At 42.6% G+C, this 27565-nt stretch overlaps 1 protein-coding gene across 1 annotated transcript in view; it reads left to right on the top strand.

Annotated features, from left to right (window-relative positions):
- The window catches only part of LOC146812601 (uncharacterized), a 34778-nt gene extending 26150 nt beyond the window's left edge, over positions 1 to 8628 (top strand). Inside the window, exon 3 of the mRNA XM_085615171.1 lies at positions 8381 to 8628. Within this exon, the coding sequence (XP_085471297.1) occupies positions 8381 to 8628 (248 nt within the window). The remainder of the gene's footprint in view (positions 1 to 8380) is intronic.
- The last annotated feature ends 18937 nt before the right edge of the window (positions 8629 to 27565 follow it).

The following is a 27565-nucleotide window of genomic DNA, read 5'->3' as shown; positions in this document are numbered from 1 at the left end:
TCATAAACAAATGTCACTTTAAAAAAAAAATACATTTACAAATGCAATGAGATAAAAAACACAAAATGTAAAATTGGGAACAGAAAAAGAAAGAACATATAAGTCCTATTGAATCAAAGAAAACCACCAAATCAAAGCTTCATCAATTGTGACCCTACTCGATCTCACTTCCGTTTATATATGTCACAAAAATGAACATAGGTTTCGTGTGGTTTCCTTTTTTAAGGGCATCGACGCGTTTCGGTGGGCACTGATTCACAGCCAACACCTTCTTCAGGAAATGTTATAAAAGATCCCAATATCGGTAACAATTAAAAACAATAATCTGAAAAAAACCATATACAATAATTTTAGTGGCAAACAGAATAAATTAATTATCTCCTTATTTGACTCATCCTACTGTCCAACAACTCATACCACACCCTAAGAGGTGAGACTAGCAATTATACATCTCACGCATTCCTGAAACTATACATTGTATATGGGTTCTATGCGTTATTATAAACCACTTAATGCTATAGTGGAATATCTTTATAAAGTGCACACAGAACATATTTATAAACTTTGAGATAGTCCAAGATTTTTTTTGGGTACTCCTCATGTTACAATCTCATTTAAGGCTATGACTTCTACACTACTGTTAATGTTTAATAGCTGGTAGGAGTTTTCCTTATATTCTTAGATAGCCAAAAAAAACGCAATTAACGCACTATCCTATTTATTATGCATTGTTTGTCAGTCTTATTTCTTTTAATTTTTAAAAAACTCACATTTCTTGTTTGGAAACAAATATCCTTATGTATCCTGCCGTGGTTTTATCCGTATATCTGGTCCATAAAATGTCTTCATATGATTTTAGACAGAGTTTTTATTCAGATAGAACATGTGCGCTGTAATAGTAACACGACAGTCCATTAAAATCGAAATTCAGAATATTGCCAGTTAGTAAAGTATGAAAGCTATTTATCTTTAATACCTCGATTGTGTCATCTCCGGATTAAAAAACCCTCAGGACACTAATCTATTCATTCGAATACAGTCCTCATTCGTATTCTGATCATGAACAGTCAAAAGACCTATTGATAGAAATATCTACACTATTTCTTGGGCAAATAAATATGAGATGTCTTCTGTATCCTGGAAATGTAACTGCATTTGATTTCTTTTTCTCTGTATGAACATGTAATATGTTGAAAATAGTATCCTGAGGGTGGGATCGCGCCTTACAAGATATCTTTCCATTTCTGATGCTGCAATGCTATGTACACGGGTCTGTCAAAAGTTTATAACAGTCACTGAACGTCGATACGGAAAGAAGGTATTATCCGACCACACATAGACCGGTATGTGTAGTCTCTAATGATTCTTTAAAAAAATTTTTTTAATTAAGCTGGGTTTTGGTTAGTGCTTTAATATAATGATAGCAGTCGTCTAAGTTCCTCTCCTTCTCACAATACGAACTTATATGTCAAATAACGGAATTAGATGGCAACATTTATGGGTTAGAGATTTTTACAAATGGATTCGGATTTGAGTAAACACATGATCGTTGCTTACACTGAGCAGACAATCATTTCTGATTTGACCGCTTTTCGATTTCGTGTTGTGCATTAACACACATACTCGGGGCTAATAAAGTTTCAACATTTTTTTCGGTTCGAAATCTGATCCCAATACAAAATGGCCACTACGTAGGCTTTGTATACACTTACACAGTTAGAAAATATTACGTGTGGCTTTGAAGAAACGGCAAGAAACGATTAACTACACTCCGTCTGGTATACCCATGTTAAAGGTATAATTTTGATAATAATCCAGACTGTATCACACTTTAGTAGTTACGCGACCCCAAACGCAATGGTCACATACTGATTAGCTTTCCTGTGCGCCATGCCCTAACTAGCCCTCCCACTAGCTTTGGCAGTATCCAATCACTTTGATGGTTGATCACGTGGTACGGAAGCACCAGATAAGCCGGTTTGCAACGCGGAGACCGGCAGTTGTATTTGGAGTCCGGCACGAGGAGATAGCGATACACCCCCCAATCGAGATCTACGATAAAGTAAAGGAAGGTAAGGGGATGCTACTAATACCTGCTCTCACACGACGATAGATGTGTGAGGACTCAGAAATACGAAGAAATTAGCCTTGACTCATAATGAGGGAGTGGACACCAGGTCATAATAGCAGATACATTGCTTTTATCTTTTTACGTTTAGACTTAACGAAATAAACCTGGAATCCAAAATCTCACATGATAACGTGCCAAACCCTCAACAGGGGACCTCCTTGCGTCACAGGATAGTGTGACCTGGAATTATCGTCACACTTTATGTATGTATTGAAAGGCATTCCAGAAAATATTTTTTTTGTGAGACGCATAGAGAACTACAAATGTTTTTTCTTGAGCATCCATTTACATAGTTGTATGAGTTTCTCTTTATATTTTCAGACCACTATTGAGAACAGTTTTCAGGTTAGTGGTCCTTTTTTGGTCTGTTTCTTGCTGGTCTGATTTATTCTGATCCTTAGATTTGAGACCTTTCCGCTTATAAAATATTCCTAAGAAAAGTACCGCTTTTATTTAATTTTTCCACCGGGGGATTGATCTTTGGAGACTATACATACCTTACAGTCCCATAAGAATGCGTGACAGATAACATTACCTCCTACCACATTACCACTCGTTTTCTCACGTGCACTTCGCATATTCGGCACAGATCATCCCTTTTGTTTAGCACGTATATGGACTATGACCGGACCGCTCATCACCATCTGTGCACCCCGCATGAGTGTATGTCACAATTGTGTGACAGCTTCACCTTAAATAAATCAATGCCACTTTATTCACCCTGGGAGCACTTAAGTTGAATAATAATGAAAAATGTGGACAAGAATGACAACATTAATGTAGAATATCACATTATTCTTTATTTAGCCGTGATCAAGTCGCATGTACTATCTTACGGAGGCGACGAAACACGTGCTGGCTTGATGAACTACTGTTAAAAGAGGAATATTAAAGAAAAGAAACTGCAAAGAAAGAAGCAAAAGACTAACTTATTGTGTTTCATGCCGTAAATGGTTTTGCATTTATGCTAACTGATACTTGACGAGTGCTTGGGTATACCTTTTGAAGACAGATAAAATAACACCAAATCATAAAAAAAAAAATTAAAGTATATAAAGTGAGGAGTAACAAATAACAAACTTTGATAAATCACCATACATAAAATCACAAGAAAACCCATCTGTCTGTGACTAAAGCAGTGGGACTATTAGCATTTTGGGGAGTTTACCAAATTTACATTATGTTAAAAGTTTCCTTTCTCTGGCATTTCCCAGAATCTGTTCCATACCAGGACATGTTTTGATTAAAGTATGTGCTCCCACACAGGGTTATCACAAATCTGCCACCATTGAGTTTGGGTTATCATGGTTCTTCTGGATCTTTCCATTGTCCATTTAGTCCTACATCTACTGCAGCCATTGGTCTAGGTTCTCCCTAATCCAAATTCCCTATAATTGGGTCCTCCTGACCCTGGAAATTTTGGTCCTGGTCCTCCTAGCCACCACTGTCCAGTCCAGTTGGTCTTCCAGATTCTGGTTGGCCTTCTTATATCTTATCCTCCTCACCCTGTTCCTGTGATTTGTAATGATTGTCCTTTGCCCCACTTTGTAATCCGAGCGCTGGTCCCCTAGGTTATGATCTTCATGACCCTCTCAGCCCTGTGTCTGGTCCTCCTGGTCATGATCCTTTTAGTTTACCTAGTCCTCTTGTTCCGGTTGGTCTTCTGGGTGCCCTTGGTAATGCCACCCTGGTGTTTCAGGTCCCTGTCCTGCTTATCCTAGCATCCTAGACATACTATCCATTGCCCTCCAGGTCCTGATCTTTGTAGTCCTCTTCACTCCGGTCCTGATCCTCCAGGCCCACATCCCCCTGCTCCTTGCTCACATGGCTCTGCAATAACTTGCCCTGTCAAAGATCATCCTAGCCTTTCCTAGATCTGATGTTCGTTGATCATCGGTGCAATCTAGTCTAAGAACTTCATGGCCCTGTACTACCTGGTTTGGCTGGTCGTCATTCCTATGTATTCCTGCCCCTAGTCCTTTGGATTCTGTGCCTCTTCTTTCACAGGCTTCCAGTACTGGATCTTTTCATCTTCCTTACCCTAATTCTCATCCTAGTCCTGGTTCTGGTCCCCTGGGTTATCTGGTCCCATTGGTGTGTCTGTTCCTAATCTTTCTATTCCTGGTCACCTTGGTTCATACAGTCCTGGTCTTAGTTCTGGTACCCTTTTGTCTGGTCCTTATGTATTGGTCTTATGGAGCTGGTCTCACTGGCCTTGGTTTCCCTAGCCCTACTAGTCCCCTGGTTCTCCTTTCCATCCTAGCGCTTCTAGGCATCCTGACCTCTTGGTTTGCCTGTTCTGCCTTCTTTCTGTCCATCTGAATATGGTCCCGTCCATCATTGTCCTCCGTGTAATGGTCCTCTTGGGTCTGGTCTTCCTCATCCCTGTGACTCTGGTCCTTCTAGTTTTCATATTGTGTTTCTTCCTTGTTCATGTCGTTCTTGTCACCCTGGTTTAGGATGCCTGTGAGTCTGACCCTCATATTCTTTCTGATTCTAGTCCAACTGGGCTTGGCTGGGCTTCCTGCTCCTTTATATCCATTCTAGTCATTATGATCCAAGGCCTCCTGGTCCTGATAGCCCTAGTCCTATGCGGTTGTGGTCTTCTCGATCCTGGTCCATTCACTTTTGGCCCAATGGTCCTCCTTGATCTGATTATTGTGGTTTGGTTCTTCTGTGTCTGATCCTTCTTTTCATTTGTCTCCTGGTACTGGTCATATTCGTTCCGTTTACCTGAATCTTCTACTCATGACCCTGGTGTCCTCTCCTCTCTGATCCTGATCGGTGCACTCAGGCCCTCCTAGCCCTCATTGTTGCTGAGGTTCTTCTGTTCCTCATCAACACTAATTTTAGAAGAGCATGTAGGGGTGTATGTGCAGCGATTGAAACAACTCCTAGATGGTGCTGAGATTTTAGTGAACATGAAAACTTTAAATAAGAACACATGTGGGAATAAAGCATGGGAAAAGGTGTTGGTGTATGTTTTTAGGCCAGGGATTGTAAACCATAAGGAAGTGAAAGTAGGGGGAAAAGGAAGATTCTATCCTGGATTTTGTGATATCAGAAGAGGAATGGGATAACCATTTTCGGAAATTATTTGAAAGTCTTGATTTGGAGGTCACATGCAAACATCTTTTGCCAATTGGCCATAAAGACTTAGAGATTTGCATCTGAGAAGTTAGGAAATCAGCCGAGGAGACCATGGACAATAAGAACCAAGGCCTTATTGAGTATCAGTTGATTTATATAAGCACAATAGTACCTTATGGCCTCCATTGCTGACCTAAGTATATAATGTGGCCTGTAATTTGGGTGAACTGCCTGACAATAAGGCACACTCTATACATATTCCTATCTTTAAGAAAGGACTGGGTGAATCTCAGCTGAAATCAACCCGTATGCCTCTTGGATTCATCAGTTATGTATTAGGTAGAAGTGAACAATGAAGTATCTGCTAATTGCCACATTGGTTTAGATTATGAAAGGGGTGGATGTATCTAGCTTTTATGAGTCTTTCAATAGCATTTGATTTTGTGGACAGGTCAAAACTGTGAGAGGCGGTATATAAGATTGGGGTCGAACCGGGTTTAGTGAACATGTTGGAAAGGAAACATCAATCACTTTGGTTTTCAGTCCTACAGGAGTAAAGGGTCATGCAGATGGTGATTCATGTTAGGCTGAGGAGTTTGACAAGGTTGTCTGGCGGCTCCCTTTTTTCATAGTATATTAGCAGCTCAGGGAGGGAGTTGGTCTTTGTGCATGCTGATCCACCTCTGGTTGAGAGGTCTAGTTACTCCCTGCTCCTTCATGCAGAGGACACAGTATTATTGTAAAGAACCCCTGTGGGGCTTCATCAGCTGGATCCTAAGTATGTTGAAGTCATGGTGAGTTAAGTGCTAAAAATAGATATGTCTGTGGGCCCAAAAAGTCCTCAAAACTAAATGCATCAGTGTAAACAAGAGATCTATTGAACAGGAAGCATTCTTCCCTTAACTGGGGATTATTTTTGATGGTAATTTATATTGGCGGTCTTTATTAATGAACATGTCACCTAATTTGAGTAAAACCAATAGATGAATCCTGAGCCTTGCAAGAATGCAAGACAGAATGCACATTACACCTATTTTGAGGATTTATAATGCAAGAGGGTGGTCATGGCCACATATGGGGGTAGTGTGCCAGGTTATATGAATATGCATGCCTGAAAAACTCAGGAAAACAACTTTGTAGGACAAATAATAGGGCTGCCTCACTCTGCCTATATGTTTACTGCACAGCCTGGAAGAAGGTTTACCTTAAGGAAGTGGTAATTTACTAGGCCGCTGCCCAAATAATACATAATCTCTGCTATTTATCCAATGGTCAGCAAAAAAGTACATAATCTCTGAAGCTGTTTCGATGGCTGTAGGCTAAATAGTAGAGATGATGTACAATTTGACCGACAGCTGGATAAATTGTGTGAAGGACCTTCTTATTTAGGAGCTCAATTCCTTGGAGGAGCAGGTGTCCACAGTTATCTGTGAGGAGTCAGTGGTTGGAGTAGCAGGACAGGACAGTGCTGACTATGACCAACTACATCAGCAACAGGGTAATTACCAACAAGTGACAATGGGGGGAAATACGTAGGGTCGTGCAGTCCAGGTAGCTATGTCTGCAGGTCAAACGGTAGCCAACTGTTTACTTGATGCTTGGAAATTACAACAATGGGAAGCTCATTGGTGTTTTGCTCACATGTTTGCATAGGGCAGCATTGCTAGTGTCACAGCTGGGCTATCCTAACTCACAGATATGGTGCATTCCTGTAGTAAATACATGCGCCGGGGCACATATATAAGATGTACACCAGTGCAGGAACCCCTGCACCATAGGCCAATAGGCGCCTCTATTGGTCCTACCCAGCTGAATGTGCACCAGCAGAGAGGAAAGCACAGGAATGCATTGTACTGACCTACACACAGTGCAACCCTGCACTCCCCTATTCACACTGTTTGGGGCAGCAAAATGCTTTTTTGCACTGTGCTGAGCTGCACATACACCTGGGCCCATGCACATCAACCTAGGCTGGTAATTCATAGCATACAAGTGGTATCCCACACGATCAACAATACACCTGAGAGACGGAGGATCGGTGGACCATGGCTAGTACCTACACATGGGGATATGCATACTGTCACTTCCATACTCAGCTTGAGCAAACTACATGGCACACAGCTGTCATGGCATGCATGGTCAGCCAACACATGTGCCAACTGCCATGGCAGAGACCACCTGAACTCCTCTCAGCAACACTGAAATGACTGGGTGTGGGGATGAATGCAACCTACGTACACCTGTGGAACATGGGCCATAGTTAAAGTGAAAAGGGTGACGGCGTAAATGTATACATATCGGAATTGCCAACATGCATCCTTTCACAAATACATGGAAGGGCCGTATACACTAGAGTATGTCCCATCCCTCGGCACACCCCTGCGCTGCTGCAAGAAGGACAGCTGTGCACCAACACAAGCACCCTTGCACCATGGCACAAGGTTGTCTGTGTTGGTGCTTGCCAGTCATCATCATTGCCAGTGCAAGGGAAAACACATGGGGTGCGCACAATTCTTGTGATTATGGTGCTGTCCTGTGTATGCCCAATGATTCAGGGTTGCATAGAAAAAGTGCCTACTGCACCATGTTGTCCCATAAAATTGTGAAAATTCCCCTCAGTAAGCACATATCACCATTCCCAGAAACACTATAATCTTGGGGTGCTGCTGACACATGTCACCCTGTAACAGCCTGCCATTTCAGCTTATTGGAGGTGCATAAACATGATGTAGGTGTTGTAGGCACTGGAGAGTCTACATATGATCAAGCTCCCATCACTGTGTGGCAGTCAGTCGTCTGCCAGGACTTTATTTGAAACAGTCAGAAGGATCAATGAGCACCTTCAAGTGCATAGACCAGATCAAAGAGATGTCTGACTCTCTGCAGATGACCAACTCTACATATGATGAAATGGCATGAGTGTCAGTGATTACATTTAGACTACTAGTAAAGGTCCCATCCACTCAGTGTAGGCACACAGTGGTGCTGATCACAATGCTGAGGTCCTGTTATTTTAAATTAAGATACAGCACCATCCACAGCCTAGTGTGGCAGCTGACCTATGTATCAATGGAGAACGTAAAATATAATGTCATGCCCTTTTGCTTTAAACCAACATGTAGAAGACTGCACCAATAGCATTTCCCCTTTTCATTGCAGAGGATGAACCCTTACCTCCTGGCCAGCACCCTGACCCGGACATTACAGATGATGGTGATTATGACAACCTGCCAACCATCAATCACGACACCCTCCAAGAGATGCTGGACTCCATTGGGACACCATCTCCGGATACGGGGAGTGTCAGCAGGGTTGTGGTGCCTAACAACCAACGGGCGCCCCCTACCACCACACCCACACCCCTGGACTCTGATGACCACAGATCACCTTCCAACGGACAGCAATAGGAGTCCAGCGGGAGTTGACAGATATGGTGCAGGTGGGGATAGAGACACTGGCGGCCTCAGTCTCGATAGCGACAACTCTACTGCCATCAGAGGATCCTATTCAGCGATCCGTGGCCTCCAGGAGTCCTTGGCTGGCGTCGCTGCTGGCATGAAGCAGAGGCATCAACAACTGCTCTGCCAAATAATAATAGACAAATATTTTGTTTATTGATTGTGATTGTTATTGCTGTTATTTATACTCTCTAGTATATATGGAAGTTTATAATACTGTATGGACCTATACTACCGTACTAAGCTGCCTCTTTTTGATATTGCTTGTGATTTACTCGAGTTGTAGTCTATTCTTGATTTTTTTTGTGCCATAGTGCTTGATGCAAACATCACTTTTGTCTCACAGTCTTGTTTCCTACAAAATCTTAATATTTACTGAACTCTAAAATCTTGAGTGAGACATCAGTGATGAATTAGAGTATTGAGTTACAAGACCGCCTTCCCCGCTCATGACGGAACCACTCCGTCATGAGCCACGGGTGCCGTGTGCTCATGACGGAGTGGTTCCGTCATGCCGCGGCCGTTGGCGGCCGCTCCTCCCACGCGGCGCTAATTCCCCGCCTGTGCGGGCGATTAGCGCCGTGGGCGGAGTCTTGACGGAACCACTCCGTCATGAGCACAGCTCAACCGTGACTCATGACGGAGTGGCTCCGTCATGAGCACAGCCCCACCGCGCTGCCCCCAAACCCCCCCCAGCGCTGCGGCGGAATTCCTGCCGCAGCCAAGGGGTTAAATAAAGGCAGGCACCACTGTGAGGATCTTTTCTCAGAACCTTCATGAAGTGCTATTCACACTTTACAACTTCACAAAGTTGCAACGCTTTATGCTTTCCCACATTTGTTTTAAAATCATTACTTCTGCTGCATACAGTTCTCAATGTGCACAAAAAAACTACAAAACTCTGCAATAGTAACCTTCCAGAGAAAAATGATTGACACAGTTTCCATTTTGGCTGGGGTTGATTAGAAAGAGAATAATTCCTCAATGCAGGGACTACAATCTCTCAATGTGCAGAAAAACGTTAAACGGGTGAAGAACATCTTCAATCAGGAAACTTTGCAAACTTCCTATAATGCAAACAAATAAAAAAAAATCGACAACTTTACTGTTGTACAAAAAATCCAAACTCCTAGGGGCAGATTTATGTTCCCTGGCGCATCCCTGCAAATCAGCATGGATGCGCCAGGGAAGATGCGTCACGCAAGTTTGCCCTTGCGCCACCGCAGATGCGCCGCATTTACAATGCGGTGCATCGTGGCGCAAGGACAAGCAGATGCATGACGTATCTGCCGGCGTAAGGTTGGCGCAGTGCTGAAGTTGTGTCGCAAGCGCGACGCAACTTCAGCACTGTGCCAACCTACCCCATACCTAACATGGGGCGTCAAGCCTTACGCCTGCTTCAAGCAGGCGCAGAGTTTTGACGCATCAGCGTTGGGAAAGTGACTCAGTGAAATCTTATAGATTTCACTGAGTCACTTTTCAGGGGCGTTCCTGCGACGGAACGCCCCCCCCTGCGTGGAAACGCCCACATGAAACCTGACGCAGGTTTCATGTGGCGCAGGGCTTTACACCATGACGCATCTCCATAGATGCGTCACGATGTAAATAGGGCGCAACGTGGCGCAGGGTTTACGCCGCCGCTGCGTTACAAAAGTGACGCAACGGCGGCGTAAAAGTGGCGCAACTCCAACATAGATCTGCCCCCTAGTTTTCAGTCAAATACATGTAAAAAAATAAAACTTGTAAAAGGATTCGATTCAAAGTATATTAACATTTAGAAAGGGTATAGCATTGCTTGTAAGAAAACTGCAAATTGCACATTCCTCACACCAGAGAATTCCCAATTTTTGTTTTTGTTTTTATCAAAACGGACGATTAGAGGAGAATAACATTTATACGTCCACTGTCCTGGTCTTGGGGTTATAAATAAATTGATAGAGAGTTTAAGTTTAGAGCATCTCACATTCTGACGAGAAGCACTGCCATGTTTGTCACTGAAATGTGTTCTACACTTTTGGAGTCATCTGAAGAACTCTTACTTTTAGCTGAGACAATTTCTACTTTTGCTTTCTTTTTATAATAAAATTTTTCACATTTTGTCTTATGTTTACGTTTGGTGTTTAAAGTAATCGCACAGACCTCTTTAACCCCTTCCATGCTCATGACGAGCCCAGCTCGTCATGAGTCACAGTGGAGCTGTGCTCATGACGAGCTGGGCTCGTCATAACAGCCGCGGCCTGCCCACGCGTGATTGATTCCCCGCCTGTGCGGGAGAATTAATCAGTGGGCGGGGTCATGAGTCACAGTGGAGCTGTGCTCATGACGGGCTGGGCTCGTCACGAACACCGCGGCACCGTCCCCCCCCCTCTCCCCCTGCGCCGTGGGGAATTACCCCCACAGCGAAGGGGTTAAAACATTCCCTGAGTAAGAGGATCTGCAACTGCTTATTCAAGAATACCCATAAGAAGAAGAGTGTACTGCTTCCAATTTTAGTTATTTGTGTTGTTTTACATTGAACAATCTCTACAATCTCCTTCAAACCGGGTGTTAGAGAACAGTTTACATTGTCAGTGGGAACTGCAAGACACAAAAGTACACTATGCATTGACTATCGGTGCATAACAGACAGTGGAGTATATTTATTGTTATTATGTGCAACACAGCACAAGGGGGAGAAAGGAGCCATATTTATAAAAAATAACCCGTAGCTGCTCTCATCCTGTGTGCTTTTGCCGAGGGCCACCACAACCTTTCCACCAAGGCATAGAAATGTGTGTGGGATATCTAGACATCAAACATACGCCTTTTCACAATTTCCCCAAGTTAGCACCTGTTTCAAGGAGCATTTGTTTTTTTACACAAAGCCTGGTCTGTCAATCTTAGTAGATTGGGCTTTACGTCAAAAGCGTTGGGTGCGTGAGGCAATCCACCTTTTATAAACCTATATAATGCCCCCTTGGTGCAAAGTGGCACAAAGCAGAGTAAATAACTATTTATGGTGAGAAAAAGGTACCTTTCTGGTGCAAAATAAATGTTGCCCTAGAAAGTTAATGTCCTTCCACAAATTTGAGTTGCTTTGTGTCACTTTGCGTGACTTTGATCAAGACCAAAGTTTCGGTAAATCTACCTCAAGATGTTTAACTTGGTGCACAATTGCTCAAAGTATTTCTAGAGTTAATTAAAATTGCAGCACTCAAGCCAAGAAGCTTGAGGATAGGTTTGAAGGGGCTAGATTTGGAAAAAATGATTTAAACATTAAATGACAACTTACATCATTTCCATAACATTTGGGGCCCTATTTTAGGTTCGTTATGATCCAACCTTTTATTATCCACTCATTATTGATGTTTGCATAATCTCTTTTGTTTTATTGCATAAAACTATATATCGATGAGATGACTGATCCTTTATGTATGTACACGATGTACTTGGAGATTTTTTCTTCTATTATTCTTTTGTCATTGTTCTACTTATACATTTATGTATCACCAGTGCTTTATGTTTCTGTGATGGTATTTGACTAGTGATCATAATTTGCCTTAATTAAAAAAAAAAGAACAATTTAATAAAGAATTGAGATACAAAAAAAAATTGCAGCACTCAGAATGTAAATATATGGTCAATGATGGATACACGCCATCACTAAAAAACTAAATTAGCAGCAGCGTATTGATACAGTAAAGGAACAGAGAGAAGTTAACATTTGCAGGGTTAAGTTAAAGGTAATCACTTGGAAAATAAACATATGATAGTTGTGATTATGAATATCATCATCATTGACCTGAAATGTGCATCAGCACCTTGGTCTTACAAAGCATTAACAAAAAATCATGGAGAGGTGAACGTGTAGCTTTGAGCCTCAATTACTAGATAGTTGCTGTGTGTGGTAAAGTGCTTGTGATAGCCACACCACACAGATTACATACCTTTCCGAGCTGGGGTTAAATTGTATTGGGCCTCTATAGTGCCAGATTCCAGGTATGGCATAAGGGGGGCAGGAGTATAACACACCAGAATACACATTTGACTTTTACTGCACATTTTTTTCTGGGATTCCTTTCACCAGGTTTGATCACCAAAATTTGCCAGGGGAAAATTGTTTTGGTATGGTGTGAGCTTCAAAACTCAACATTCCGATCCGCACAGAAATGTGTGGTTCTGCAACATTTAGAATGTACCACCCCCCTCAGAATCCGGGCATAGCATTAAGCTCATGTGTGCTAATTTGCCCCGTTACTTTTTTTGTGGCATTTGGGGCAGTTTGGAAGCAGCAAAAATCAATGTTCGTTTTTTGTCTTCGCCAGATGAATATTGAGCAAAACAGTACACCACGTACAGTGTGTAACACCGCGCCAGACTACAAAGCACTGCAATTTGAAAAATCACATGGTTTGCAGCCAACAAAAGAGCTACTTAGAACGTTGAAAAAAAACCTTTTAAGAGGAGAAAAATTCTTTCCATTCTTAAATTGACTTTAATGATCTTTAATGATGTGCAATTCTTTTCTGAATTGCACATGGAAGTAGGCATGGAAGGGATGCCCCCTCCTATTTTCAAATTAGAGAGAAGTAATTCACTGTGACCATAATTGCAGTTGCAAACCATTAATGAGTTACACATCTCTAAGATGTGGTTGTAAACTGATTTAGCAGAAGGGAAGCTGTTCCCTTGACACACCTTCACCTCTGTGAATGTGTCAACAGTCGCTGGGGTCGGGGTGGGGATGGGGGTCTACCAGCGCTGAATCATTTAAGCATCATGGACTGCTTTTTAAAAACAAATGTTTCCCTTTTGGTAATACAAATACAAGGATGATGGTCTGTTGTTGCTTCCAAGCCACCAACCCTCTGGGTGTAAACACATGGATGGTAGACTGCTGTTTCTTGCAGGCGTCTTTCTCTGGTTTATAGACAATCACAGGGTGTAGCAAATAGTGATCTGCCTAATTAATGTTAATTGGGCAGGCGTTTCTGCTACCCCCTGTTTCTGTAGACTTTTCACCCTGGATTTTTCGCCTTTTGCTTGTTCCTGTATTCGTGGTAGCTGTAGAACTCTGTGCACTTTACCCCTGCTAAGCAGAGATAAAGTGCTTGTGCTCCTCCTTTCAATATTAAAATTGGGATTCTTCTAATTAGAAGATTGAACATATCTATAAGTCTCAAGCATATGGTACAATGGATACCCAGGCCACATATGGTCATTAATGCCACTAGTGGATGGCCACACCCATTTTGCCATCCACTACAGCGACAGTGTAAACATGACAGTAGGACTACCCTCTGTATGCTGGCTGTGCAGTTTAAACTGCAAATTTTACATGTCAAAATATCCCTTTTGACCACCCTAAACCTTCTTTTTAAATATTTAAAAGTAAACCTTATTGCCCTTGAGCCATGCAAAAGTTTAATATTGCACATTTCCTTAGGCTGGCTGTTCCATAGGAAACCACTGGTTTGCAATATTACAATCGAATACTGTATCTCAGGAATGGGACTAGCTTGAACAATAATTAAACAACTATTTTTAAAAGTTATTAAAAATCTAACTCAACTGAGAAGTTGGAATACTTAGTGAATATTCTGGAATAGTAACGTTCAGAGAGCTACCTTTTCTCAGCCTGAATTTCTGTAGACTAATCTGCATTTTTGCTCTTTCCCACTTCTGACCACCAGCAATTAGCATGTAAATATGTGTGAAATGCTTCCCAGTGCAATCAATAGCCCGGCCTGAATGGGCAGAGATGACCCCTCTGAACCTAACTAAAAATGTGCACGGCAGGCCTGTCAGAACCCTTTTTGAAATTACAATTTCAAGTCCTGCCTGGCAGATCTGTTGGGTTTTTAATATGACACAGTGGGAACCCTCCCCTGTCACAATCAAATGTTAGCTTACAATTGGGCAGGCCCTTCTTTGTCCGCCAAGCACGCTACATTAACAGTGGGGTTCTTTTTGACATTAGTATCAAATCCTATTGGAGTGTCAAAGACAACTTGACAGGTATGCTGGGGCTTTATATTTAGCATGTGGGTGCACCTCAAAGGGCGAGGATAAAATACCAAAACAATTCTTGTAAATATAATCTGTTGCTGGAAACTCAGCTTTGTTCTACCAGACATCTGTCTCTGAGTTTCATGTGGGTACAGAATGTTGGTGCTAGATGTGGGAAGACCCTAGGATTACCACAGTACACTCCCTATACACTCTCCCTTCCCCCAGAGGCCAAGTTTAGTATATCCGAAGATTTTAACCATCCTGAAAATGCCCAAATTGAGTAGGGTTAGCTCCAGTAACTTTTACCTCAAAGGTTAAGGAATGCCCAGGGCTCTTCCCAGCCACTACCTTGTGCCAGGCTTAAATAAAGCATCTGAAGGTACCCACTTCAGAGCCCTCTTGGACCTGAAGCTCAGAAGAGTACTGAACCTGCTGTCTGAGACTCAATAGAGCCTAGAAGACTGGACCTACTCTCCCTCTTGTACTCAGGACAAAGACATAGGCTCCAATGGTCATAAGGATAACCTCCTGTTCAAGCTACAGTGATACAAGCTCCAATATGCTTTTCCTGCAACTTCCCAGCTGATTAGTGGCAACTGGACCTGGTCTGGACTCTACATGACACCCTGTGAGTCCGGAAGTGTCTTCCCTGAGGTCCCGAGGGTTTTTAGTAGTGTGCTCCTGAGGTGGATTAGGACTTGAAGGACGAAAGTCACAAAGTAAAATCTTTGACCAAGACAAACGTTTTTATTTATCCGGTGGATGCTCTATTGCAGTCAGCGTCAAATTGTGGCCAGGTCTCAGTCTACTGTGACCATTGACTATCATAGGCACCTTGCGCTTCTTAATGCTATTCCTACTTAAAACTTTAAACCTTAAAAAAAATCATAGCTCTATTTCCTCTTTTTGGATTTTTTTATGCCATTTTGTTTATTAAATTTTACATTATTTTTCTAATTCGCTTTGGGATTTTTATTGTTTTGCATTTCGACTTAATTACTGTTTTGGTACTGCATAAATACTTTACACATTGCCCTAAGTTAAGCCTGCCTGCTCTGTAGCATAGCTACCAGGGGAGTGGGCTCAGGTTAATTTAGTGACTTTGAGAGTACACCCATACAAGGACTGTGAATATTACTGTAGGTGGATACTTACCATATTCAACAAGTACTCCAATTTCTTACATGATGTAACCTATTAGTACACATACAGGCACATGCATCAAAAAGAGAGTTTGCGAGTCCTTATTTGCGATTTTTAAGGAATTGCAAATAAAGACTCGCAAAACACGATGCAACAAAAACATTGCGAGAATATTGGGAATCGCTAAAAATCGCTAAATAAATTGCGATTTCTGCATTTGCGAACTCGCTATTAGCGATTTCGCAATTAGCGAAATCGCAAATGCCGAAGTCGCTTTTTGATGCATCCTGATGACATCACAACCAGGAAGTGAGCAGCACAAGCCTCATTTCCAGTGCACAGTGTCAGGGAGAGGAGGGAGCTGGCTCTGGGAGCAGAACAGGAGTGTGACAGAGACAGAAGAACAACTTGTGATATCAAATGGAAGCCTCACAAACAGCAGAGGAGAGCCAAACAGGCAGGAAACGCAAAATTAAATTTGCTGAAAAAGAAATTGACACCCTCATTGAGGGAGTAGTCCACAGCCATGACAAGCTGTTTGGAAAGGCATCATTGAAAGTGGCAGAGCAGGAGAAAAGGAAAATCTGGCTCCGGATCCAAAACAAGGTCAATGCCATTGGGGTGACACACCGCACCATTGAAGAACTCAAAAAACGATGGTACGACTTGCGCAGTCGGGCTAAGGTGCGCATAGCTGACCGCCTGAAGGAGGCAAAGAAGACAGGAGGGGGAACACCAACAGACACTGGGAACACTCCCATGGAGGACTTGATTGAATCCACCATCCAGCCAGAAGCTGTTGTTGGTGTGACCCAGCTGGACACGTCCGGAGCAGCAAACACATCTGAAGGTAAGATGAATGTATGTTTTCTTAGTGTTACAAAATGTAAAGGTAGAACTCGACCACAGTACAGCCCAAGTGCAGACCCTGAACATCCAGTACACAATGCATTCAGTAGGTGAGGGGCATTATGGGAGATGTAGTCAGGTCAAGCAGTCAAAACGTCAAATCTCAGAGTAACAACCCAAAAAAGCTTAATAGAGTATAAAATCATTTACAAAGGCAGAAATGTATTACTGTGCAATTAATATCACAGACATGAAATAATACAGTGTTGCACTGTTTCACCTCACAGATGCGCAACGTGTAGAAGATGTGGATAGCGATTCCCCAGACATGCAGGACACCAGCGCAGGTGAACAGATGGACACACCTGTGGTGCAAATAAATCCCTCACGTCCAACAAAGTCACGCAGGGCTACTGTTCCATCCCTAGTCACCATGGAGTGTGAAGATGATGAGGCTGATGCAACACCAGGTGGCAGCCATGGCCAGACAACTTCCATCACACAAACACAACCACAGGTCCCCAGAACTAATCACAGAGCCCGGCGTAGGAGAGGAAGAGCACTCAGGACACAGCAGGAGGAGCAACCAAGTGATGTCTGGGGTGGTCTTGAGGGACAGATGCTCCGTATGCAGCGCCTGCAGACAAAAAACACACGATTAGTACAATTGCAAGTTGCCAAGATGGCTAGCAACATAGCAGTACTGTCAGAAAGTGTGCAGCAACTGAGCAAGGTGATGCATGAGGGAAATGTATCCCAGAAGAGACAGCATCGTCAACTAATGCTGCAATTGAAAATGTTTGCTAAATCAAACAATAGATTGGCCACGAGTACTGCACTGCTGGCACGTAGGTCTGTGACCATGCAAACTGAAATGTGCCATTGGAGCGGCGATGTGGCTAAAGCACTGGACCAGGTCACCAATGCAGTTGATTTGCTAAATGCTTCCACAATTGCGGTCAACAATTCCACGCCCGAAGAGGGTAGTGAGGGTGGCTCAAGCCTAAGTAGTGTGGCAGTTCCAGTCCGCACTGCAGGAAGACGCAACACACGCAGCAGTACCCCCGCCGCTTCCAACATAACGGATGACAATGCTGGGTCTGACAGGCGTCTGGGTGTTCGTGGGAAAAAGCGCTAGACTGGCATGTACAAGTGCATTCCACTATGGTGACGTAACCATTTTTTTGGATTTGACTTTTCACAGAGTGACAAGTGAATTGACATTTGCAAACCACTTATGTCCATTGCACTGGTCAGATTACAAGTGTGCTTGAACACTCATGGCAATTTAATTTAATTAAAGAATACTTTGATAGCAATAGTCAGTTTCTGTGTCATCATTACTCACCTCAGAAATAATTTTGTGTGATGTCAAATCTTCTCCTACGCCCTTCTGCTGCGCTTGCCCCTTGTGCTGCATGGTGTTGTGGCACTTGCTGGTTCCCATCCTCCGAATCGCTGTCAGACACCTCGATGTCCATTCCTCCCCTTGTCGCTATGTTGTGCAGCATGGCACATGCCGCTACTATCTTGCAGCATTGTTCAGGGTTGTACTTCAGTGCTCCACCGGTCTTATGTAGACATCTGAATCGGCTCTTCAACAGCCCAAATGTGCGCTCTATGATGTTTCTTGTCGAAATGTGTGCTGCATTGTACCTCTGTTGATTGGCAGTTGTGGGATTGAGGTAAGGCGTCATTAGGTAATTACGCAAGGCGTATGCGCTGTCACCTACATGTAATGGAGCAAAGAGTCAGTGGCAGCTTCACATTGACATACGTACAATGACAGTGATAAACTATAACACATATTTACCAAGCAGATGTCCCTCTCCAAATTCTCCCCTGACAAGACGGGTGTGTATGCCACTTTGCCTGAAGATATAAGAGTCATGTGCACTCCCTGGGAATTGCGCAACAATGTCAGTGATGATGTTTTTGGCATTGCAAACAACCTGAATATTGAGGGAATGGTAACATTTCCTATTTCTATATATATGTTCCTGTGTTGCAGGGGGGCATATTGCAACGTGGGTGCAATCAATACAACCCAAAACATGTGGGAAACGAGCTATCTGGTAGAACTCCTGTTTGGTTTTTGCAAGGTCAAGCGCGGTGGTAGGGAACTTGATATGAGACCCGATCACGGCCATCATGGCATCAAGGAATGCTTTCAATATTCTTGAAAGTGCGCTTTGTGACACACCTCCCGCAACAGCAATGACCCCCTGAAAACTGCCTGACGCCAGGAGGTGTAGGCAACATAGGACCTGCACATGCGTTGGGATGGCATTGGTCCTACGTGTCTGTCGTTGCATTATGGGGTCCAATTCATTGATTAGGTCATGGATCATTGCTGCATTGAGCCTATACTTGTCGTATATCTCATCCTCTTGCTGGCCTAGCAAAGTTATGCGGACTCTGAAGATGCGCTCATTCATTCGCCTCCGTCTCTGTGCGGCAGCCTGCAGCCTCATCCTCCTCGCCATCAGGTAAATCCCTGCCATTGTGAACAGTGCTGGCTCATTCTGGGTGTGTTTAAATAGGTTTCAGTTGGCTTTCACCTGTCTGTGATTTGCACTCATGATTACCACCTGGTTGTGATCCTTCTTATTTAGCGATCGCTAATTTGCGATTTTCATGGAAATCGCTATTTGCGATTTGTCATGCATACATTTAGCGAATCGTTGTTTGCGATTCGCTAATTGGGACACGCTAATACCGATTCGCTATTTGATTCGCAGAATGTTTTGCGATTCCTTAAATTTGCGAAAAAATGGTTTTTCGCAAATATACAGTTGATGCATTTCAACACTGACTTTTGCGATCGCAAACGGCCTATTTTTGCGATTCGCACCGTTTGCGATCGCAAAAAGGTTTGATGCATGTGCCTGTTAGGTCACACTACAAAATTAAAGACTGGGCACAAAAAATGCATACGTAATTTATGGCACTTCATGCAACTAGTTTTTTAGTACATTTGGCCCATGGGATTAAATAGCAATTAGCTGAAACCTAGCATCTCCTGATCATTTGATGTAACTTAGCCTATTCATGTCTAAGGCATGCTAATCTAGTCCCATTATACACCACAAAACACATTTTTTAAAGATTTATGCAAGATTTTCAACTCTTGCAAGCAGACAGCACCACAGTTTTCAGTGGGTATTACAAAATGTCCCTTTTCTCATGAACACAATGTCCTTCATTAGAACTTTCGGCGGTTTAGGGATATTCTGATTTGCTCATGCATCGCTCGTGTTTTGTAATGGTAGACAGTACATTGGGATTGAGAACTGAGAGACAGGAATGACAACAACACCCCACCAACAAACACACATATAATCCTTCTCTCTCTCTCTCTCTCTCTCTCTCTCTCCATTTCTCTCTTTCTCTCACTCTCTCTGTTTCTCATCAAATATCTCATTTATTTATTAAAGTAACTGCAGGGCCTGTAACTGTGGATCTCCAGGTGTAAGATTGTCCACTAAATAGTGTGAGGCTTACTGACCTTGAAAAATATGTTTTCTATAGGGTTCAGATGAGCAATCATTAACCAATTTCAAGTTGAAAATGCAGGCAGTAACATTGCAGAAGCGTAGATAGAATACACTCTGATGATGCATGAGGCCAGGGCCACGTTTCCAAAAGTTTTCCAAAAGTAAAAGTGTGACTTTCTTCTCTCTTGTGAGTTTCCTTTACGGATTTCCATAATTTGCACCTCTGTGGATATCCCACGCAGGTTACTTTACTGCATAATACATGAATAGAATCCTCGTTTCTTGGAAAACCCGAAAAGTATGCCAAATTAAGAGTCTTTAAGACTGTACTGTCATGCATTACTTCCACCATGGGATGTATATGTGACAGCAACTGTATAAAAGACAGATCGGAATTTTATGTTTATTCAAAAGATTTGGTTATTAGGGGGAAAAGGTTATACAAGCCCAAATTAATGCCCTAAAAATGCCTCACTTGACTCTGCACTCTTATAGTTTTAACAGTACCACTTGCTGCTTATAACTCACTGTCGGCAACATGCCTCATTCTACAAGGACACCATTTATAAAATAGGTGATATCTTGAAGGCTTTTCAGCAAACTTGCACTCAGCTGTTCTGCAACCAACAGTGCACTCTGGTTTTCAATCTGGGATACACTGAAGGCCTAATGTGCTAGAACGCTAGAAAGATTTTCTCACCAAAACTGGACATTCAAAGGTGTCGCCTGCCCCAATTCCACTGACATGACAGAGGCAGGCTTGCCAGGTGACTTACACTTCCTCTTCCCCACCAGCCTTTGAGAGGCACTGGTGGTATATTTGAGAAATATTTTTATATATAGGACATTCAAACGCAAGCTTGCTATGTCATTGACTATACCCTGGTCCTAACGACCTGTCGGAAGCATTGGCATGTTGTAGCATCTTGAAGTTTCCCTTTAAGACCAACTTTTGGAAAATAGCCCTCTCTGAAGGTTCACCCAAACATTTTGTTTTCCTCCTCCTCATTTTGCTGGATCTTTTTGTTGGCCTTATGACTCTGAACACTTTACCACTGCTAACTGGTGCTAAAGTGCATTTGCCTCTCCTCTAAATATGATGACATTTGTGTATACCTGGTTGGCATATTTGATGTACTGTTAAGTCTCTTGTAAAGTGGTATACCATATACCCAGGGCCTGCACTTCAAATGTTAATAGTGGACCTTCAGCACTAATTCTGCTACCCACATAAGTAGCTTTCAAAACTGTCTGAAGTTTGCCCCTGCAGTGCCTGTGTGTGCAGTTTACTGCTACTTCGACTTGGCATTTAAAACTACTTGCCAAGCCTTAAAAAAAAACATTTTTTACATATCCCACTGCTAGGGTAGGCCCTAAGTAACCCTAAGGGCAGGGTGTCATGTAAGTAAAATATAGGACATGTGGGTTTAATCTTTACATGTCCTGGTACTGACAAACATCCAAATTTGCTTTTCACTGCTGTGAGGCCTACCTTTCACATAGGCTAGCATTGGGATTTCCTTAATACACTTTTAAGCTGTAATTCCTGATCATAGAGGAATAGCATTTTCATGTTTCATATCTTTGGAATGTTAATGATAACGCCTTCTTACTAGTGAGGTTGGATTTCACATTACTGTTTTAGATATGCCTCTTTTAGGAAGTGGTCATTTCTCTTCATGTACTGCTCTGTGTGCCTGACAGCCTGTTTCCAATACACATCTGGGGGAGGGGGCATGAGGGTAGGGGTGGCAGTGTGGGGGGTGACAGCTACATTTTGAGCATTCCCTCTAGACAGCCACAACACAGGAAGGATAGGTGTTTCTGAGTACCCATCTACATACATCTCCATTTGATGTCCTTGCTTGGGCAGGTAGGAAGGGAGATGTGAACACTTCACTTGAATAGGCAGTAATCTGTCCCTGCACATAGGATTGATTACCCCTTACAGATATCCTGGAAGACAGGACTGGGTTTAAAGGGATACTTGTGCACTTCAGAGAGCTGCTTTGAAGTCACCCCCACATCTTAGGCACTTTTGGGTATAAGTACTTGTGTAAGTACTGGGTCTCTGACCCCCTAAAATTAGACACTGCTGGACTTGTAACTAAGCTTTGCCAGAATAACTACTACACTGCTTAAAAGACCCAACTTGGCTGCTGATCTGGAAGGCCTACTTTTCTATTTGTTGCCCTGCTGCCTGCTGTGATCCGACTCTGCTGAATCACTTTCCCTGCTCCTGTGCCTGGCTCACTGAAAGTGGGCCAGACACTAGCAACATGGGTTTTGATACATTTCCTGCCTGAGTGTAGCAGAACCAGTGCATCAACCCGGTTGCAGGAGTAAAATTGTTGCATCCCCCCAAAATCAGCGCTTTGCCTCCAGAGATCGATACATCAGGCGGCTTATCGCCACTGCTGCAGCATTGTGAGATCGACACACCCCCTTGATTGCGTGGCAGAATCTTGCACATCGCTCGACGCCTCTCGATTCCGGCACCTGTTTTTGGGACTGATGCATCGCCTTCACTGTGTGGAAAAGATTAATGCATCCTGCACCTAGGGGCCTCAACATCGATGCAGCATACTGTTTGAGACCAGGAAAGGTATTTCTTTCACTGGGGCATACGTGGGTCCTGAGGCCAGCTGGCGCTCCTTAATAATTGGGCCAAACTTTGACCTTGCCCTCATCTAGCATGACCTAAAGTAATCTTTTTAGTACTATTTGCTCCTAAGTGCTTTGCTGCATTTATTCCTTTAAAATTTTAAATTCCAACTTCTATACATTGAATTTTTGTCACTCTGGTCTTTTTTTGTTCTGAATATAATAATATATTTTTCTAAACCTGTGTGGTGTATTCATTGTGTTACTCTGTGTGTGCTGCTCTAATACTTTACACATTTGCCTCTTTAGATAAGCCTGACTGCTCTGTACCAAACTACCAGAGGGTGAGCGCAGGTCATCTTTTAGTGTCTACTTAGCTTACCCTGACTTGAGTGGTGGTTCCTATCTGACCTGGGTGCATACCTCAGCCAACCAGGAATTCCATTTCTAACACATGCGCTTGAAATAAAAATATAAAAGTGAACGTTTTCACCACCTTCTAGCATCTGTTTGCTACTGAGAATTACCAGTACTCTCTCATTACTAAGTGTTGAACGAACCCTGATACTCTCCCTTTCATATAAAAGCAGTACAAATAGCTGACTGCACCTGCCCATTGAAAGCCCTGCCTAGACCAGGGATCTAGAGTCTATTCTATAATACTATGATAAGAGCTACTGATATTCAATAAATATCTTTCTGATCTCCTAACACAAATTATCAGGGTTACAATAGTGACCACTTCAGACTAGATTCAATTAATGGTATTTGCTTGTAGTATTACTGAGAGTGACCACCTCAGTTCATCAGCACGGCCACATACAATGAGGTTATCAATTTCAATTTTCAATACCTCTAAATATCACAGAAGTGATCTATGCAATGTCCCAGCACCTAAGAAAGAACTTCAGTAATTAGACTCCCCAGTACATTATGAATTACCATTTAAATATCAGTCTTAAATATATTTGTGCTGCAACCATCATCAATCAGCTCTGAAAATACACACATTTTACTTTTAAAAACATATTTTTGTATTTTGGAAACTTACCAAATTCAACCCAACTAGGTTGGGCAACACATAGAGTAAGCTAATCACAGTTAGCTGGAGAGCTACCAGTATCTCCAAAGCTACTCAATGGAGACTCCTGGTTTAGACCCGTCTACCTGTGGCTGGGAAAAAGCTAGGCTATCCAGAAGAAAGAACAAGGACACATGAGAATTAAAATAAAAAGTTTTCAATCACAGGACTAATTTCTCTCCCGCTGCCCAATAAATTTGCCAGTTCAGTATTTTTCTTCTTGCTGCCGTCAGCTTCTCAGCAGGACTTTAACTGCTCCTCCTATTTGCTCTGAAACTTCAAGCAAATTCATAAAAAATAGAGTCGCTCCGATCAACCATAATTGCATAAAAGCTTCTCTAATATTGAATTGGACTCGGGGTGGAGTGTGGAGGCAGACTAGAAAAGTGCCCCCGCTTGCCAGCATCAGCCCACTTGTGCTGCATCATGCGATAGGCCTCTATAGAGTTGTCGCACAGCCCTCATTTGCTGTCCATATCCTCTACACCTACACAAAAAAAGTGGCAGGGTTAATGGAAGTGACATCACACCCCCTTTGACCCTAAAGGCATCAAGGAAGTGACATGATATGGTCTTTCACCTTGAAACTTCGCAGGAACTCGTCACATGACATCACAATAATTAACATCACTGAAGTTCCATAATAACTGCATGGTTAATATAACAATGGAACATAGACAAATTACTATTTTAGATTTTATAGTAGGGTTCTGTCATGATATTTCACAGTACTGCGGCATAATACTGGCTGAATTGTAGCTATTGGTGCACCGAGTGAGCCACATCTCTTCTAGAGTGGCTCAGGTGGAGGTGTTCTGAGGAAATTCTCCCCCAAACAAAAGTTGTACAAAATGTGATCAAATAGTGCAATTTAAAGCAAAATGTTCACTTTAATTTGATAGCCTGCCATAGGCTCTGAAAGAATACTCAATTGGCTTGCTTTTTTCTAAATATGCCATGGGTGCCCCAAATTTCAGAAATCAACATCATTGTGCCTGGGCCAGCTTTTTGTTATTGGTGCCCCCATGTACCAGGGGTGCCACCCTATGCCAAAGATAACATACAATATGCCATAATCTTGACATTAATGCTGTAGTTAAGAAATTGGATTATTATTTGGAGTTGAGGAGAACCCAACTTAAGCAATAATCACAACCCATGTCATTGTGAACCCTCTAAGTTATTAAATTAACCTGACCTCAACCCCCTGGTAGCTATGGCACATGGCGGGCAGGCTTTACTAGAGCAGTGTGTAAATTATTTATGCAATACCAAAACAGTAGTAAAGTCTAAATACCAAACGATACAAATGCCAAACTGAATTTGAAAAATAGAGTAAAATGTAATAAACAAACTGACATCAAAATGACAAACATCTAATAAGGGGAATTGGAGATATATTTTAGTTTAAAGTTTTAAGAGAAAATAGTGGCAGAAACACAAAGTGCAAATTATAGTCAATGGTTGTGGTAAACTGGGACCAAGGAGTAATTTGAGGCCGACCTGATCGAGCTGGGTTTGGGTGCACAAACCAGGTTCTGCCTGGTCAAGATTTTACCTTCTGACTTAGGGCTTGATTTAGAGGTTGGTGGAGCCGGTACTCTGTCGCAACAGTGACGGGATACCCTCTCCACTAAAATTAAGGTACGTTCGCCTCATTTAGAGTCTGGGGGGTCTTCAGGATGTCAACGGAGGACACTACTCTGTCTCCGTTGGCGACATACACCCAACAAAGGGCTGTCTGAGGTTTTGTCATTAGTCCACCCTCCATATTTGGAGTTGGCCGACAAAAGTCAAGTCAAGTTTTCCCTGTCCATCCCCGCTAAGTAAACATGATGGTAAAGGGCCGTCAAAACTGAAAAATTACCCCAATGCCATTGGAGAAAACTCCCTTAGCGAGAGGGTCATTTCTTTTTTTATTTTCAAAAACAAAATCTTCAGGATTATTTTTTGGGGGGAAATAAAAATAAAGATGAAAGTTTGATGGATGGCTCCATCATGATGACGGAGCAATCTGTCAAAACTTTCAATTAATTTACAGGAAATGCAGTGACGGTTACTGGAGATGTGTGCTGTGCTGGTAGACATCCCTAAATTTGGTGGGTGGAGTACCTCCGCCATGGCAGGAGTAAAGTACATGGCCTGCTGCTTTGTTTAAGACTTCAACAGTCCTGATGATGACCCATTATTAAGTTTGAGTCGAAATGCTGTCTGCATAAAGGGCAGATGGATCCTGTGTGGATTAATTCACCCACAGATTTATAACTTGATGCATTACCATTACTATATTTTTATCTCTTCATTTGATTTTTATTGCTGCACTTTTTAAAAAACACATTGTAATTTTTTTATTTTATCTTTTGATCACTCATGAGAACTTCTTTATAAAGTAGGATAGTTGGATACTTGCATAGGCTGTGTGTCTCTTCATTAACGTATTTATTGTAGTTTAAGTTGTACTTTGTGTAGTTCAGTGCTTAATTCGAGCCAGTGGTTTCCGGTGCTCAGCAAGGTACTTAGTCATCAACACTGTCACTTTTCACAAGCACCAGTTAGGGACACATGGGGAGATTAAGTGATTTGGCCAGAATCATATGATTTTGAGCTGATGCTGAGACTTGAACCTGGTTCCCCAGCTCCGAAGTCAGCAGCTTCGGCCATTACACCACATCCTGTCCCACCTTTTATGGTTCTGTTTTAGGCGGTGCTAACCGGAGAGAAAGGCTGGTCCAAGCTGCCTCCTAACTAGAGCCCCGGTGCTTATGTTTTTTACAAATTAACCACTGGTGCAGTTCCACTTGGATCCTTAGTTTAATATCTATCACTTTTATTGCACCAAAAGATATTAATAAAACATAAAAGAAAACAGACAGAAAACAAGGAAGGGTAGAGCTCCGATGCCCTGGGCTTTGGCACAGAAATTAACATGTCTGAGGCCAGAGGTCGCAAATGCAGTGCCAAGAGCTGCAAGGGGTCACAACGTTGCCCCTGATGACCTCTAAATGTTGCACATGGAGCAGAAGGTTTGATTGAGACCATCTTAATTTCAGCTCTGGCAGCCATGGGTGGGCTGAGCTAGAGAATCAGTTGTTAACAGAAGGTCACTCACATTCAGAACAGAGGCGCCACCTAAGTTGAATTCCAGCATGGATTGGACGTGGGAGGATATTTTTTTCTACTCCCACTGCCTACCTGGCTGCCAATAGCTCACTTTACAAATAATGAGCAGTTTTAAAAAAAATATATATATAAAACAAATGAAATGGCATTTATGAACCAAGAACGGGGGAATGTTGGGCCACAATGGAGGGAATTCGCAGGAATCCAAGCATTAAATGCTGTGGGAAAGAACATCAGGCATGCATCATTCTAAGATGAAGTGCAGTTTATAGCTTATGACCAAGAATGGGGAATTTGTTCTGTGATTTGGTTCTCAGGAGCATAAGAACATATGATCTCAGGGACCTGGTGGGCACATAGATACTGATTTTCCTTTAAAAGCCACACCTAAGACACCTAATTCAGTGTCAAAATTCTCAAGTCGGTCCTGGACTTCACCGGTAGCCAATGTTCGAGTTGTCCAAGATGAGAGAAAAAGTCAGATTTTTGGATCCCAAAGATTGGTTACAGACTGCATGTCAGCAGCCTAGGCGTGCTCACTACGCCACTGGAGTCAAGCTATCCTGGCTGATGACGGCTGATAGCCAGAAACCGGTCCTAG

Source organism: Triturus cristatus, chromosome 7, assembly GCF_964204655.1.
Source record: "Triturus cristatus chromosome 7, aTriCri1.1, whole genome shotgun sequence".
Taxonomy (NCBI): Eukaryota; Metazoa; Chordata; class Amphibia; order Caudata; family Salamandridae; genus Triturus; species Triturus cristatus.
This window is presented reverse-complemented; position numbering and strand designations above follow the sequence as displayed.